Source organism: Mobula hypostoma, chromosome 3 (assembly GCF_963921235.1).
Source record: "Mobula hypostoma chromosome 3, sMobHyp1.1, whole genome shotgun sequence".
NCBI classification, from domain to species: domain Eukaryota; kingdom Metazoa; phylum Chordata; class Chondrichthyes; order Myliobatiformes; family Myliobatidae; genus Mobula; species Mobula hypostoma.
In genome coordinates this window covers 71,039,196-71,057,267 of record NC_086099.1, presented here as the reverse complement: position 1 = coordinate 71,057,267, position 18,072 = coordinate 71,039,196, and the positions used below count along the sequence as shown (strand labels likewise).

The following is an 18,072-nucleotide window of genomic DNA, read 5'->3' as shown; positions in this document are numbered from 1 at the left end:
CAGAATCCGGAAGTCAGTTTGCCCAGCACACTGATGACGGTGCATTAGGCTGACTCGTCGGAGTTTGGGTGGTGCAGTGGCCCCCACCCTCCGGCAGCGAACCAATACCGATCCGCGAAGCATGCAGCGGTACAGCGGTAGCCGGGAGGCACACAGCACATCTTTAAGGAAAAAAATCACCTCTGATCTAGGCCGACATTTACGTGCCAGGCGGCACCTAATTAATTAGCATGTTTATTTCGGCTTTTTTCTTAAAGATGTGCTGAGTGCCTCCCGGCTACCACTGTATTCTCTGCGAATCGGAATCTGTCCATGGCCTGGGGTTGGGGTGGTGGGACACTGGAGTATCATCTCATCGTCGAATCAGGGCAGGCAGCTCATCTTCTCCTATCTCTGCCTGCCTCGATGTCGAAGGTCGAGGTTCGTCGTCTGCTGTGGCTGATGTTGGAAGGCTTGCTTGATGCTGAACCTCGTGCATTTTTCTGTCATACAGTTCTTTGTAAGCACTCAAACCATCTTGCAAGTATGTCCTAAAACTACGTACCCTTTCAAAATTAAAGTCGTACTTTATCATTACTCATTCGGTTTCGATTGTTATCCTTTCCTCTTCCAATTGCATCAGCTCTTCATCTATCAGTTCTTGGTCATGGGATGCCAAAACGTCTTCAACGTCATCTTCGTCAACTTCCACAAGCCAAATTCACGTTGTCCTTACTTCGTTCGCCATGATCAAAATGCTTAATTATGTCTAGTGTTACGCTAAGTGTAACACGCTTACGAGCTCTTTTAGGCTTTTCCAATACCTTAGAACTCACCTTGCAAATGGCTGCTCACAGGCACGTGTGTAAGCAATGCCGGCGAGAAAGCCGTTCCGAATCCGGGGCAGAGCGGCTGCTTGGGGCACGCGCTGATTTTTTTTCACGCGCTGATCTTTTATCGCACGCTGCTTTTCCCCACGCGCTGCCTTTCTTCATAACAGTGAAAACACCTTCTGTTAGCAAAAACAGGGAACTAATGTAGGTCTTTCATAACAGTGAGGTTTCGTAAAGCGAACATTCGAAAAACGGGGGACACCTGTATTTGAATGTGCGCAGTATACAGAATAAAGTAGATGAACTCATAGAACAGTTACAGATTGGTATGTATGTTATTGTAGGCATCACTGAATCATGGCTGAAAGAAGGTTATAGCTGGGAACTATGAACCGGAATTGATTAGGGAGCTTAAGGTAAAAGAGTCCCTAGGGGACAAGTGATCACAGTATGATCGAATTCGCCCTGAACTTTGAGAAGGAGAAGCTAAAGCTGGATGTATCAGTATTACAGTGGACTGAAGGAAATTACAGAGGCATGAGAGAGGAGTGGGCCAGAATTGATTGGAAAAGAACAATGTCAGGGATGACAGCAGAGCAACAATAGCTGGAAATTCTGGAAGAAATTCAGAAGACTAAGAATGTATGCATCCCAAGAGGAAGAAGTATTTTATAGGAAATTTGACACAACTGTTGCTAGCAAGAGAAGTCAAAGTCTGCATAAAAGCCAAAGAGGGCATATAATACAGCAAAAATTAGTGGGAAGTTAGAGGATTAGGAAGCTTTAAAAAGCCACCAGAAGGTCATTAATAAGGTAAAGATGGAATAGAAAAGTAAGCTAGCCAGTAATATTAATGAGGATACCAAAAGTTACTTCAAATACATGAAGTGTAAAAGAGAGACGTGAGTGGATATTGGACTGCTAGGAAACGATGCTGGAGAGGTAGCAATGGGGGACAAGGAAATGGCAGACAAACTGAATAAATACTTTGCATCAGTCTTCACTGTGGAGGACACCAGCAGTATAATGGAAGTTCCAAGTGTCGGGGTCATGAAATGTGTGAAGTCACCATTACTAGAGCATAGTTTCTTGGGAAACTGAGAGGTCTGAAGGTAGATAAGTCACCTGGACCTGATGGTGTACACCCTAGAGTTCTGAAGGAGGTGGCTGAGGAGATTGTGGAGGTATTAGAAATGATCTTTCAGGAATCACTTGTTTCTGGAATGGTTCCAGAAGAGTGGAAAATTGCAAATGCCACTCCACTCTTCAAGAAGGGAGAGAAGCAGAAGAAGAGAAACTATAGGCCAGTTAGTCTGACCTCAGTGGCTGGGAAGATTTTGGAGTCGATTATTAAGGATGGGGTCTAAGGGTACTGGGAGGCAGGTAATAAAATAGGCCGTAGTCAGCATGGTTTCCTTAAGGGAAAATCTTGCCTGACAAATCTGTAGAGTTCTTTGAAGAAATAGCGAGGAGGATAGACAAAGGAGAATCAGTTGATGTTGTGTACTTGGATTTTCAGAAGGCCTTTGACAAGTTGCCATACATGTGGCTGCTTTAACAAGCTATGAGCCCACGGTATTATAAGAAAGTTTCTAGCATGGATAAAGCAATGGCTGATTGGCAGGTAGCAAAGAGTAGGAATAAATGGAGACTTTTCTGGTTGGCTGCCAGTGACTAGTGGTGATTAACAGGGATTAATGTTGGGACCAATTCTTTTTACATTATATGTCAATGATTTGAAGAATGGAATTGATGGCTTTGTTGCAAAGCTTGCAGACATAGGAAGATGGGTGGAGGGGTAGGCAGCTTTGAGGGAGTAGAGAGGCTACAGAAGGACTAAGACAAATCAGAATCAGGTTTATTATCACCGGCATGTGACATGAAATTTGTTAACTTAGCAGCAGCAGTTCAATACAATACATAATATAGCAGAGACAGGAAAAAATAGTATTAATAAATAAAATAAAACATAATAATAAATAGTTATTAGGAGAAGGGACAAAGAAATGTCAGATGGAATCCAGTGTCAGGAAGTGTATGGTCATCCACTTTGGTAGAAGAAATGAAAGGTTTGACTATTTTCTAAATGAAGAAAAAATACAAAAAACTGAGGTGCAAAGGGACTTGGGAGTCCTTGTGCATGATTCCCTGAAGGTTAATTTGCAGGTTGAGTTAGTGTTAAGGAAGGCAAAAGCAATGTTAGCATTCATTTCAAGAGGACTAGAATATAAAAGCAAGGATGTAACATTGGGACTTCATAAAGCACTGGTGAGGCATCACTGGAGTATTATGAGCTGTTTTGGACCGCTTATCTTCAAATGGATGTGCTGAAACTGGAGAAGGTTTAAAGGAGGTTCACAAAAATGATTCCAGGATTGAATGTTTGTCATATGAAGAATGTCTGATGATTCTGGGCATGTATTCACTAGGATTCAGAAGAATAAGGGGCGACTTATCGAATGGTGAAAGGCCTTGAAGGAATGGATGTCGAGAGAATGTTCCCTATGATGGGAGCATCTAAGACCGGAGGACATGCCCTCAGAATAGAGGGGCCTCCTTTTAAAACAGAGATGAGAGGAATTTCTTTAGCCAGAGAGTGCTGAATCTGTGGAATTTTTGCCATTGGTAACTGTGAAGGCCAAGCCTTTATGTATATTTGAGGCAGAGGTTGATAGATCTTGATTGGTCAAAGCATGAAGGGATACGGGGAGGAGTCAGGAGGTTGGAGCTGAGAGGAAAATTGGATCAGACATAATGAAAAGGCAGAGCAGACTCAGTGGGCCAAATGGCCTAATTCTGCCCCATATATATTGGTCTTGAAATATAGTGAAATTACCTTTGTGGGATATACAAGGGGAAAGCAATACAGTGCAGAAATACTACAGTTCTGGAGAAAGTACAGTGCACATAAATGATAAGGGACAAGGGCCATGACAAAGTCAAGAGTTCATCTAACTTGCAAGAGGAACATTCAAGGGTCTTAGTACTTCGACCCAATTTGCAGATGGTGGGGGGGGGATGGGGAGAGGTTTGAAGACCTACAATACTGTTCAAAAGTCTTATATGTATACATATGTACATGTATAGTCTTTATTCATATATACTGAACAGCATATGTATAATTATATATATATATATATATATATAGAGAGAGAGAGAGAGTGCCCGCTAGGTTGCCTAAGACTTATGCACAGTACTGTATTTGTCAACGTGGAGCAGATAACGAGTTGTAAATCTGGCGGAAGCACAGGATGTTGGGAAATGCGAGGGTGGAGTGCTGCACAGGTGCAGACAAAGTCAGCCCCAAGACACCAGGCAATGTCAAATGACTCCTAACAACTGGTTTATTGATCACTACAGAATGTCTCTCTGGCACTCCCTCTCCTCTCTCCTTCCCCTTTCCAAACCATGGTACCCCCCTCAAAGTCCACGATAACGAGCCATATCAGAATCAGGATTATCACCATTCACAAATGTATTCAAATTATTTTTTTCTTGCTGTAGCAGTACAGTACAATACATAATATTTTTACAGTACTGTGCAAAGGTCTTAGGCACACAACTGTACCTATGTGCTTAAGACTTTTACATGGTACTGTAATTTTTTAACCAAACCTGTGGCCTTGTGCATCAGTGTTCCTTCCTTTGGCATGGTGTTAGTGATGTCTCATTACAGTTCATAATGTATCTTTTTAAAACAGTACCAATAGATGGGAGCTGATATATGACAATATTTAAGTTCCAATCTTTTCTTTGGAAATTCTAATCAAGCAGTAAGAAAGCATGATATTTGCCTATAAACCCATTTTTTATACTTCTATATAATATATATGGTTGTTGATGGTGGTGTGGATAGTTTAGAAGGTTGTCAAGGGTTACAATGGAACATTAATCAGATACAGAGCTGGGCAGAGACGTGGCAGATGGAGAAGTGCGAGGTGATTCACTTTGGAAGGTCAAATTTGAAGGCAGAATATAGAGTTAATGGCAGCATTCTTGGCAGTGTGGAGGAACAGAGGGATCTTCTGTGTCCATGTCCAGAAATCCCTCAAAGTTGCCATGCAAATTGATAGGATTGTTAAGAATGTGTTTGGTGTGTTGACCTTCATTCAGGGGTTTGAGATCTGGAGCTGTTAGATAATGTTTCACCTCTGTAAAACTTGGGTTAGATCATTCTTGGAATGTTGTGCTTAGTTCTGGTTGCATCCTTATAGGGAGGATGAGGAAACTTCAGAGAGGCTGCAAAGGGGATTTATCAGGATGCTTCCTGGACTGAAGAGCATGTCGTAAAGGAAAGATTGAGTCAGTTAGGGCTTTCCTCATTGGAGCAAAGGAGGATGAGACACGACGTGATTAGGTGTACACAATGATAAAAGGCATAGATCAAGTGGACAGCCAGAGTCTTTTTCCAAGTGGCTCGTAGGAGGGTCCATAATTTGAGGCTGATTGGAGGGAAGTATAGGGGGGGTGTCAGAGGTAAGGTTTTTACATGCAGAGTGGTGGATGTATGGAATACACAGCCAGAGGTGGTGTTAGAGAGGCAGATACAGTAAAACATTAAAGAGACTCTTGGAGAGACGTGGGTGACAGAAAAATGGAAGGCTATGTTTGTGGGGAGAGTTAGATTGATCTTAGAGTAAGTTAAAAGCTCAGCACAACATCATCCCAAAGGATCTGTACTGTGCTGTAATATTCACTTTGTTCTAAATACAAACCATTCCTTCATGTAACTCTCTCAGACTTAAGAAAGGTGTAGATATTTATAGTTATTCTTTAAAAACTGCACTTTTCTAAACTGTTCCTTATTGAGGATTGCAGGATGGATTTCTTTCTTCCAGCAAGAAGAGGCTTCAAATTCAAGCATGGTTTATTATTTTAGTGTTTAGTGCGGATTTAACATTCTAAACGTTATACTTGAATGCTGAGAAAGGTTCTTTTATAAAGATTCTTGAAAATCTGTCCACAGGAGTACCTCGATACCACCGAGGGGAAATATGGAAGCTTCTAGCAGAACAGCACCAACTGCGGTATCGGCTTCCTGTAAAGCAGCAGCCAAAGACTACTCCGTATGAAGAGCTATTGAAACAATTAACGTCTCAACAACATGCAATACTCATTGACCTTGGTAAGTGTCCACTTCATTCATTTCCGTCTCATCTCTCTTCTAGGTTTTCAGATGGGCTGACCTTACTGAGGTACACCCGGGTAAAGGCTAGATTGTGAGTCTGTTGATTATTCTGTGTGGACAGATTGAAAAGGAATAGGTATCATATGTAAAAGCTACAGAAGAGTAGGAATAGGGTAGATGTTAGCCAGTTCTCCTTTTCCTAGTGAGCCTCCTTGCCATCTTCTGTGTGCTGACCTCTCGAGAGAATGCATGAAACTCTGAACTGAGGGCAAAGGTCATACATATAAAAGGTAAGTGGATTAAGAATTAATCTGTACATTGTCTTTGAGATGCAGACTGGCTTTTGGATTACCGTAGGCAGTCAATTTTCTAATAACTTTCCTGTGGCCAAGTTATTTCTCTGTTCTGGGAGACCATTTGTTGCACTGGCATCTCGACAATAAGGCTGGCTTGATAGAATTGCTGGTGTTACCTTGTTCATTTTCAGTTGTTTGGTGATCTCCTAAATGGAAAGTACCTTGGGGCTTCATACCATCATTCCAGAGGCAGGTCAGATAGCTGATTCCCATTGGTTAACTGGCTCTAACTACCACATCACATCTCAGTCTGTTCAGCAGCCATTTTGCACTTTCATCTCCTTTTGAAGAGTTTACATTGTTTCACCTCTCTTTATTTGAATCTTTATTCTTTGTGGCCTGCCCATGCAGCCTAAAAATGTCTTTCTAAAGTTATCTTTGCTTCTTTCTTGCACAGCATTTGCAGTGAGCAATTCTTTGTTCTCTGTGGTTTAGCTCTCTTTCACAATTCCCTCATCAAAACCATTCCTCTCTATCTCTGGCCTCATCATTCCCATACTAGAAAGAGAGGCAGCTTTATATGGATGAGTGATAATATTGAGTCCTAAAGTTCAACCAAGACCTTAAGTCTTACGGGTATCTGAGCAACACACACAAAATGCTGGAAGAACTCACCATGCATCTGTGGGAAAAAATACAGTTGACATTTCGGGCTGCAACGTTTTGAATCTTGATCAATTTCTTCTGCTGTGCTAAAATGCTGAGTTTAGCAGAAAACCTCATGACCCTAGATAGTGAATACCCATACTGTTAGCTATCTTTCCAGATCTGCAGATCACATTCATTCTTTTTCTTATATGGCTGGCAAAACTATTTACTGATCTAGGACCATCTTGAATGATTGTGCAACGCTGAATTATTTTTTTTCTCTTCCTGGCATACCATCAAATTGAAGCCCCTCAGCCTCTGAGATTAACTCTCGCCCAAGCCCCAAACTAGCATTGATCACTAGTGTCTCCCATATCTCACTGTTTACTCTAAGCTCATGTTATCCATGGCACACTCCTCCTGCTCAGTCACTTCCTAGTAACCTTAGCTGATATTGTCAGAAATCTGTCCTGCGAATGTATTATTCTCTGTAAAACATGCCATTCCTACCCATCACCTCAAAATACAGTCCTTAACTTTTGCCTCCTGAGAAACTGATCCCTTTCTTTTCCAAGCATCCAAACACCATATTTCTATCACAAACAAGAGAAAATCTGCAGATGCTGGAAATCCAAGCAACGCACACAAAATGCTGGAGGAACTCAGCAGGCCAGACAGCATCTATGGAAAAAAATACAGTTAATGTTTCGGGCCGAAATCCTTCGGCAAGACCATATTTCTATGCTTTTTCTTTTTATCAATGCAAGTATTTCAAATTATTATGACAAATGTGAGAAAATTATTTTGTTCATCTTGGAAAGAGTAGTTTCTCTGGCATGGATAATTCACTCTCCACAACATTGAGCTGGTTCCACAACCTATGGACTCACTTTCAAGAACTATACATCTCATGTTCTCAATATTATTTATTTGTTATTGTTGGAATTTTTTGTATTTGCAATTTGTCTCCTTTTGCATATCATTTGTTTGTCAGTCTTTGTGTATAGTTTTTCATTAATTCTATTGTATATCTTGGTTCAGTTATGAATCCCTGCAAGAAAATGAATCTCCGGGTAGCATATGGTGACATATACGTACTGAAAATAAATTTACTTTGAGCTTTGAAACCAGCTTTTTACCAGGAACTTGGGGCCTTAAGTAATTAAGAAACATCATTATTTCTTAAATTTTCCTTTTAATCCTATGTCCTGCTCTCTACTCAGAAGTAAAAACACTTGTACAACACTGGTACATATGCTCTTCCCATTGAAATCCTCAAACTAAAATACATCATCAATGCCTCCATGTAAAACACCCAGGACATTTCAGTTTGCATTTTTATTGTGTATACAAGCATGCGCAGTTGACAACTCCCTTGTCCATTCGTCCCCCCCCCATCCCTCCCCACTGATCTCCCTCCTGGCACTTATCCGTGTAAGCGGAACAAGTGCTACACATGCCCTTACACTTCCTCCCTTACCACCATTCAGGGCCCCAAACAGTCCTTCCAGGTGAGGCATCACTTCACCTGTGAGTCGACTGGGGTGATATACTGCGTCCGGTGCTCCCGATGTGGCCTTTTATATATTGGTGAGACCCGACGCAGACTGGGAGACCGCTTTGCTGAACATCTACGCTCTGTCCGCCAGAGAAAGCAGGATCTCCCAGTGGCCACACATTTTAATTCCACATCCCATTCCCATTCTGACATGTCTATCCACGGCCTCCTCTACTGTAAAGATGAAGCCACACTCAGGTTGGAGGAACAATACCTTATATTCCGTCTGGGTAGCCTCCAACCTGATGGCATGAACATCGACTTCTCTAACTTCCGCTAAGGCCCCACCTCCCCCTTGTACCCCATCTGTTACTCATTTTTATGCACACATTCTTTCTCTCACTCTCCTTTTTCTCCCTCTGTCCCTCTGAATATACCTCTTGCCCATCCTCTGGGTCATCCTCCCCCCCCGTCTTTCTTCCCGGACCTCCTGTCCCATGATCCTCTCGTATCCCCTTTTGCCTATCACCTGTCCAGCTCTCGGCTCTATCCCTCCCCCTCCTGTCTTCTCCTATCATTTTGCATCTCCCCCTCCCCCTCCAACTTTCAAATCCCTTACTCACTCTTCCTTCAGTTAGTCCTGACGAAGGGTCTTGGCCTGAAACGTCGACTGCACCTCTTCCTGCAGATGCTGCTTGGCCTGCTGCGTTCACCAGCAACTTTGATGTATGTTGCTTGAATTTCCAGCATCTGCAGAATTCCTGTTGTTTGCAGTTGACAATATGATGTATTGTACTTTTAAAGCACCTGCAACATAGTAAAACATCCCAAGGCTATTTGTAAGAGGCATAATCAAGCAAAGTTTGACACCAGGCCTTTGTAGGAGACATTAGAGCAAGTGACCTGAAGGTTTGTAAGAAAAGGAGTGTCGTGAAGGAGAAAATTGAGTTGGAAAGGTGTAGATCACAAAGTCCTGAAAAGAAGGTCATGAATTTGGAGGAGATAAAGAATAGGGGCCTACCATCTCTCTTGTAACCATAGTGATTAAGTTGGAAAACTCAAGATTTTATTAGGATGTTATTAAATTTCACAGTTGAGAGAACAGAAGTTAAGACCAAGCAAAAACGTGGTTATGGTTTTCATTTCAAATTAGCATGTGGAATTCCTTCTTTGAATTCCAGTGCAAATATTTTGCACCATGTTTCATGTTTTGGGAGATTTCTCCGTCTCTAAAGTGCATGTATTAATATATTACATTGTTTCTGACTAAATCAGAACAGGATTTTTATAGGGAGGGGTGACAATAAGATGTATTGTTAAAAAAAACACAAACTTTTTTTTTAATCAGCCCAAGGGGAATATAGAAAAAAACTTTCAAATGAGTTTGAAGCTTTGGCACCAAAAATGTGTGGTGCTGTTGGATTCTTTTGTTCAATATTTTGCTGCAAAACTAGATGCAAGCTGGTGCGTTGTTGCTGATTTTTTGGCAATGTGTAGACAGTGCAGTAATGGAACAAGCTGCAACAGAGAAACACAGAAACTGAAACAAATATTGACTGATCAACCATGGATTTGCATATAAGAAGTTAAAAGAAGTCTTGCTTTCGAAAAACTGGATTTTCCACCCCCAAATGCGTTCATTTGCCAACTGTTTTAAATGCTAAAAGGGCAAAACAATGAGTTTTATGAATGCATGATTGGTGTCAAGAAAACTGATCAAACCTTGTGGGGTGTGACTTCAGCCCAGTGCCACATGAAAGTAGAATGTGGTTTTTGCTCATGGTTCACCCGCAGTGTGTCGCAGCTGTCGCGAGGAAGCATGGAGTGTACACCAGCTGCTTCCTCACAGGAAGGAAAAAAAGAAAGGGTGGGCCATAATGGGGCTTTGCTTATCTTGACAAAGTGTTTGATGAAGGACCCACCCAAAGCTGCTTGTTTTTCCCCCTCTTCAGCTGCTTATCGATGTACTTTTATCTTGAATGTTTTCTGTTAAGTTCAGAAAATAGTTTTGACCCCAAAGGCTTTGTAAGGTAGGCCAGTTGAACAGAAGCATGAATGGTCTCTGACAGATGGAGTGACAAAGCGGTCAGCAAGAGTTCCTGTTTTTTCAGATTTTGTATGTGTGTGTGTATGTATGTGTGTGTTGTCAAGATTTCACCTAACCAGGACAAATGCCTGTTAGATCCTAGCCATAGCGTAAAGTGTGCTGTGTGACAGCTACCTCTCTATACAAGTTGGAGGAGAGAGTAGGAGGAGTAGGACTTTCTACACTTGATCATTAGTCAGGATTTTGTGAACTTAAAACAGAGAATGTTGAAAACGCTTGGCATGTTACACAGCATACATGGGGGAAGTGACAGGTTTAACAGCCTTTCATCAGAATTAATGAAAGTTAGAAGACTGTAGAGTTCTAGTATCTGCAGATTTTAGCTTTAGGAGTTTATAGCGAAGGGGGTACATAGTCATTCACTGGATACGTCTCTTCATTCTGCCCCAGCAAAAAACTAGGTTTGGATTCTAAAGGTGAGGCAATAGAAATTACAAGTCCACTGTGTCCTGGCACAGATCCATTGGGAGTCAAACTGCAAATGCCTGCTCAGATTCACAAAGGCCAGCTGATCCAAGTAGCTGTTGCCTTGGCTCTTCACACTTTGGCAGGTACTAATGCCAGGATGCAAACTGTCCATTGATTTTGCTCCAAATAGAGCAAGCATTACTCAACCTCTCTGCTCCACATTTGCCCAGATGCAGCAAGCTTTGTTCAATATTTGCTGTGGAAGTGCTGTGATCAAATTTCCACACTAGTGAAATATGTAACTCCGTAATAGTCTGCCTCTGTTAAGTAGGGACAGAAGTCAGCTGACAATAGGTGGTCATCTCCTTCAATGCATTCTCAGTTAGTGCATTCTGCTGTGGAGTTTTGCTGCTTCCAACTTTCCTTGAGTTGACAAAGAGTGACCTGGGATGCTGTTCCAGCCCTGGCTGAACTGCTACAGTTCTGCCTGTCAATTTGCTCAGTTCTTGGCTTTTATTTTTACCAAAAGGATCAGACTGAATGGCATTAGAAAACTTATACTTTATACTTTATTGTCACCAAACAATTATTCTCTCCAGTAGAAGTCTTGCCCTTCAATGCTCATATTCAATGCTAAATATGATCATGTTCTGTTTCTCCATGACCCTGTGGAGCATTTAGTTATTGAAACAAGGTCATGTTATGAGTACAGAGAGAGAGGATTGTGCAGCTAGTCTGCAACTTGAGTAAACTAGCAGACTCGGCTGAGATTCATATCTGAGTATTTTATAACTATGTTTCAATGGAAATTATTTTTATTTAATGTTGGCAGTATAAAGTTTGCTTTAGATAACTGGCATATTATGCCTTACTTGGGTGTTCCAGAGTCTTGAGTTTGATCCTAACTGTGTAAAGATAAAGATCAGCTTTACTTGTCACATGTCCGATGAAACATCCAGTGAAATACGTCAACAACAGGAATTCTGCAGATGCTGGAAATTCAAGCAACACACATCAAAGTTGCTGGTGAACGCAGCAGGCCAAGCAGCATCTATAGGAAGAGTGAAATACGTCATTTGTGTCAATGACCAACACAGTCTAAAGATGTGCTGGCGGGGCAGCCCACAAGTGGCACTCTGCAACTGGCACCAACAAAGCATGCCCAAAACTGATTTACACATTCTAATGTGCAAGGAAACCATAACATGAGAGAAAATCTGCACGGGCAGAACGTACAAACTTTGTACAGACAGCAGCAGTAATTGAATCCTGACCACTAGCATTGTACTTGCCTCTCCATTACCCTTTACTGTCTGTATGGAGTTTGCATGCTCTGCCGATTCCTGGTGTGTTTCAACTCGTCAGCCATTTCCCTCCATACCCCAAAATTGTGCTAGTCAGTTAATTGACTACAATTAACCAATAATTACAATAGTTAATTGTAAATTAATGCTTAGTGTAGATGAGTAGCAAAAACGGTGGACATCTGATGAGAATAAAATGCAGAGCTACAGAGAAATATGGAGGGAGGAACAGTATTGTTGGGAGGCAGCATGAAACCAATAAAGGAAGGATTACCTAGTTGCAGTAAATGAGCATTCAAACCATTTATAATGTCTTTTGCTTTCAAGCCTCTCTTCCAAAATTGTAGCTTTTGAAGGGAAAAGAAAGCAACCAGATCAAGGTGCATAGTGAAAGCCATTTCAATCCTGGAGTAAAATTTTATTAATGCATATGTGCCTCTGAATTGCATGAAAGGAAATACAGTAAGCTTGGTTTAGGGTTGTCGTGGCCCCAGTGGGTTGCCGACCTAACGTGACAGAAATTTGGAGCCTGGTTGGATGACGTGGGAGAGTTGGCCAGATGCGAGGATGCAGGGGAAGATGTAAACAAGAGATTCTGCCGACGCTGGGTATGCAGAGCAACGCACGCACAGAATGCGGGAGGAGCTCAGCAGGTCAGGCAGCATCGATGGAGAGTTGACATTTCAGGCTGAGACCCTTCATCAGGACTGGAAAGAAAGGGGGTCGAAGCCAGAATAAAAGGGTGGAGAGAAGGGAAGTAGAAGCTAGCTGGCGATGGGTGAAGGTTTAATATCACAGGCATATATGGTGAAGTTTGTTGTCTGGTGGCAGCAGTACAATGCAATGCATATAATAATAATGCGATGCATCATAATAATAATAATGCGATGCATAATAATAATAATTAAATTACAAGAAGTATATATAAAAATAAGCAAGTAGTCCAAAATGAGGTAAAGTTCACGGGGAAATGTGGGGGGTGGTGAAGTGAGAAGCTGAGAAATGATAGATGGAAAGGGAAAAGGGCTGAAGAAGAAGGAATCTCATCGGAGAGGAGAATGGACCATGACAGAAAGGGACGGGGTGGCATCAGTGGGAGGTGATAGGCAGGTGAAGAAAAGAGATATGGTGGGAGCCAGAATGTGGAATGGAAAAAAACAGAGAAGGGGAAGGGGGAAGAAATTTCTGCAAGTAAGAGAGATCGAAGTTCATGCCGCCAGGTTGGAGGTTACTTAGGCAGCATATCAGGTCTTGCTTCTCCAACCTGAGGGACAGAGTAGGAAGTGTTGCTCCCCCGACCCAAATAGAATATGCGGTGTTGTTTCTCCAATCCCAAGGGAATTGAGTGCAGGTTAACACTGCAGGAGTAGAGAGGTGAATAGGCTAGAGAGCAGTGGAATAATTGGCAAGGTTTAGAGTGGACTCCAAAACCAAAGATGTGGACCGCAAACAAGATGTCAGTACTCTATAGGTAGATGTGCAAAAATGGTACCAAGACAGTCAGGGAGTCAGAGGATAGTGCTGTACATGTGTTACTGGACTAGAAATCAGAAGTCTGAACAAATGTTCCAGATAGTAAGTGTATTTCCAGCCTGGTGATTTGGGGATTAAGTAATCTGGAATAAAAAAATCTGTAAAGATATTACAATCTCATTGGGTTGTTATTAAAAAAAAACAGTCAGATTCTTTAATGCTACTTAGGGAAGGAAACCTTTCAGGCCTCACCATGAGATTAGTAGCCAACTCCAGAGCTGCATCAATGTAGACTCATTATTGCCTTCTGAAGTAACAAAGTGATCTGTTCATTTCAAGGGATCAGTAATAAATGTTGTCTTTGAGAATGAAAGGAGCAAAAGTCCCACCAGCAGGAAAGCAGAGGAGAGATATTAGAAAGTGTGCTATTGTTGAGCATGTTACCCACTGCAGGGGGAATCGAGGATCCAAGGATGCAGCTATAAGGGTTGCGTCTTAATTTCGTCTGTGGTGGTTTCAGTGTTAGTAGAAGGGCGAAGGGTCATGATTATAAGGAGATACAGAAGACTAAATTCAAGGACTAAATTCGAGGAAAAGGGTTTGAAGCTGAATCAACATTTAGGAAGGATTGAATGGTCATTGATTGGTTTTGAGGAAGAAGTTATGAATGTGATTTTGATGAGGGGTGGGGGCAGTCTTTGAGTAAGGCTTGTGCTGTAGTATATATTGCAGAGGGGGAGTTGCGATGGGCTGAAGAAGGTAGCTGTCTGTTGTGAGATTGGAGCAAGCACAGGGGTTAAATGGAAAAGAATCGAGAGATGGGATTTGTTTCGGGCATTTCTCGTCTCCTGAGCAAGAGGAAGGTTGGGGTAGTGGGCAGCTAAGTAGGTGGAATTTAACTAGGTGAGAACAAAATGCAGGAAGTTTTCACGTTTGATGCTTGAGATGCAGTGGGGGAGTATAGAGAAGGTGTGGTCTGTGTTTTAAGGAGGTGGCTGGTGTGTGTTGAAGAGGGATGGGTACGTTAGCAGGAGTTAGGAGTTGAGTGGCATTGCAGCAACAATGTTGCACACAAAGTCAGTGAAGACCAAAGATTGATTGTAGAGTTCAGAAACAGTAAGATGAGGGAACACACACCAGTCATCATAGAGGGGTCAGAGTGGAAAGAGCGAGCAATTTCAGGTTCCTGTGTCTCAACATCTCAGAGAACCTAACCTGGACCCAAAATATCAATGCACTTACAAAGAAGGCATGACTACGGCTATATTTCATTAGGACTTTGAGGAGATTTTGTATGTCACCAAAACACTCTCAAATTTCTACAGACGTATTGTGGAGAGCATTCTAACAGACAGCATCACTGTCTAGTATGGGCAGGGGTGGGCTACTGCACAGGTTTGAAATAAGCTGCACAGAGTTGTAAACTTGGTCAGCTGCATCATAGCCACTAGCCTCCATAGTATCCAGGATACCTTCAAGAAGCGATCAGGTAGCATCCATCATTAAGGGCCCCCATCACCCAAGACATGCCCTCTTCTCATTGCTACCATCAGGAAGGAGGTACAGAAGCCTGAGGGCACACACTTAGCAATTCAGGGACAAGTTCTTTCCTTCTGCCTTCAGATTCCTAAATGGACATTGAACGCAAGAACATGACCTCACTGCTTAAGGAATGGTAACCATCCATAGCATAAAAACGTTTGGGAACCCTGTTGTAGACAAAAGCCCAAGATTGTATTTGACGAAAGCTTGCTAAATTTGAAATGAGCCATTGATGAAACGTATGGTTGGGAGACTAGATGTTTTGAGGAGTGTAAAAACTACCCAAGCATTCATGGGATCATAGATTTGATTGGAGGGAAAGGTATGGCACTTGTTAAAATTACTGACTAAATAAATTAAGTCTTTCAGTGGAAGCGAACTGCGCTGTTTATTTTTGTATAGCGGTGTTATGTATCGTTTCTAGCATCTTTTTGTTTGTCATTATAGTTGTTAGGCAATCGAGGGTGTAGCCCTGAACCAAGGCTGTTTTTAAACTTGAGCCTGTGGTTTTATGCCCATAACAACTGGTTGTGCAAAGATTTGCATGTCATATGATTAATTACATTGATATTCAGGTCAAATTTTGACATAGTAAAGAGATTTGTTCCACAAAGTTTAAGCTCAGCAGTCCTGTTCTTATAGTTGTGGATAATTGAGAACTCAAATTCTGTTACTTTCACCTCCCAGCTCAGAAGCTGAATATCCAAAAAGATTCAAGTACAGAATTTCAACTGTGGACTTTCTCAATGTCAGAGCAGGTTTGGGGAGGTTTAGCAGAATTCCAACCCCCATGCACCACCCCCTCATCCCCTCCCCCCCAAAGTGTATTGGGCAATTTTAGCCTTTTATTACTTTTCTCCGAGGTTTCCATTTGACCCTGGAATGGAATTTCAAGCAACTGCTTATTTATTAAATTGCGATTTGAAATTCTGCCTTTGAGCGCTTTGGAACCACTGTGTGCATAATAAGCACCAATGCATTCTCTATGTTTGTCCTTTCAATGAACAATACTTCCTGTAGTAAAGATCGAAAATACAGTACCAGTCTTTGACCTCGAGTTATTAACTCTCTTCATTTCCAGTATTTTCTGTTTTGTTTTCAATTTCTAGCATCTGTAGATTTTTTGATTCTTATTCATTCTCTCCACACCTCTCAACAACAATGTAACAAGACTCCTGACCACTCAAGTTATTCTTCTTCCAGAGTGCATGAAAATGAGCTTGTGTGATTTCACTGCTGCCATCTGAACGTTGCCAGTATGGTTCCACCAATGATCTCTATTCCCACTTTTATCCTACCTCACTTTGTCTGTCTTGTCATATGTACTAGCTTTTGAAATTCCAGTACTTTAATAAGGTGCTACAAAAGAGCGTATTAATTAAAATTTGAGCTCGTAATATTGACTTCCAGTAAGATGGTGGCACACTTGGACACAGTTTCTGCAGGGCCAAACAATGGTGTCGTTGTCTATTTTTAATGATATTAACACCCTGCTGAACATTATGAACTTAAAGTACTGCAGGTCTACCCTTCGTCAAGTTGCTCGTTAGTGGAGAAACTGAAGGAGATGGATTTCATGCAGACCGTACCGTGCTGCTGGAGAGGTGGCGTAGTGGGTGCTCAAGGGCAGTGTTCAGTCTAACAGCAAGTGATGGTCTTGGTCACTTTTCTTATGATCGCAAGACCCTGTTGTATGTTGATATTATGGAATGCTGCAGGTCTAGTTACCCGGTGTATTGGCGGACGGTGGAGGAGCTGCAGGCCCTCGGCCATTGTGTGGACTAGACCTCAAGCTGTGGTTTCACCTGTTTGCAGCCAGCCAGGAGAGGGAGTCATGGGAATCAGTGTCAGAGCCATTGGAGCTATGCCAAGTGTTTGCTGGGCAGAGGACAGGCTGAGTTGTGTTCAGCTGTAGACTGCTGCATCGTTCATGGACTCAGGGACTTGGACTCTGTTCTTTTTATGTGTCACTGTGTTTTATTGCTGTCTTCATGTGTTGCATGTGCTTTGTGTTGTGCCGATGACAGGAGAGCCGTGTGGCCTCAGTTGTAGCAAGGACTGGGCCTTGGGCTGCAGTGTTGCCTGTTTGTAACCATCCAGGCAAGAGGAATTGGAGTCGGTGCTGCCGCACAGTGTTCCCTTGGCAGAAGACAAGCTGTATCGTGTTGGACTGCAGACTGCTGCAGCATTTATGAACCCAGGGACTTGGACATTCTTTTTTCTCCGTGTGACTGAATTTTACTGCTATCTTAGGTGCTATATGTACTTGTGCTGTGTATGACTGTAAGTACTGTGTTTTGCACCTTGGCCCCAGAGTGACATTGTTTTGTTTGGCTGTATTCATGGGTGTTCATGTATGGTTGAATGACAATTAAACTGGGACTTGAACTTAAAGGTAATATACTGGCATCAATTGGCAAATGGTTAGCAGGCATAACAGAGAGTAGGGATAATTGGTTGGGAGGCTGTTACAGGTATGCTGTTGTAGGGATTGATGCTAGGTCCTTAGCTGTTCACAGTTTATATCAATTATTTAGATTGGGTTTGCTGGGGAAACCAAGTGTTAAATAACCAGCTTTGCTGCTGATACAAAGCTAGATGGCAGTGTGAGGTGCGAGAAGAATGCACAGACTTGTGGAGAATATAGTTAGGCTATGAATGCACAGGGATCTATCAAAGGAAATGTATGTGGAAGAAGTGTGAGGCTTGTAGAGTAAAAAAAAAAAATGGGTGGAATATCTTTCTAAGTTCAGAAAGATTGAAAGGTGTGGGTGTTCAGTGATACCTGGTTATCTTGAATCACTGGACGTTAGCATACAGGTTCTGCAAGCAATCTGCTAACTTGGCCTTTATTGC

General features: G+C 42.1%; 1 protein-coding gene across 8 annotated transcripts in view; it reads left to right on the top strand.

Moving 5' to 3' along the window:
* The window catches only part of LOC134344079 (TBC1 domain family member 1-like), a 252,006-nt gene that overhangs the window by 207,221 nt on the left and 26,713 nt on the right, over nt 1–18,072 (top strand). For all 8 annotated transcript variants that reach the window (XM_063043305.1, XM_063043303.1, XM_063043301.1 and 5 more), the window contains one exon: nt 5,779–5,937. In XM_063043305.1, coding sequence (XP_062899375.1) covers nt 5,779–5,937 — 159 coding nt within the window. The remainder of the gene's footprint in view (nt 1–5,778; nt 5,938–18,072) is intronic.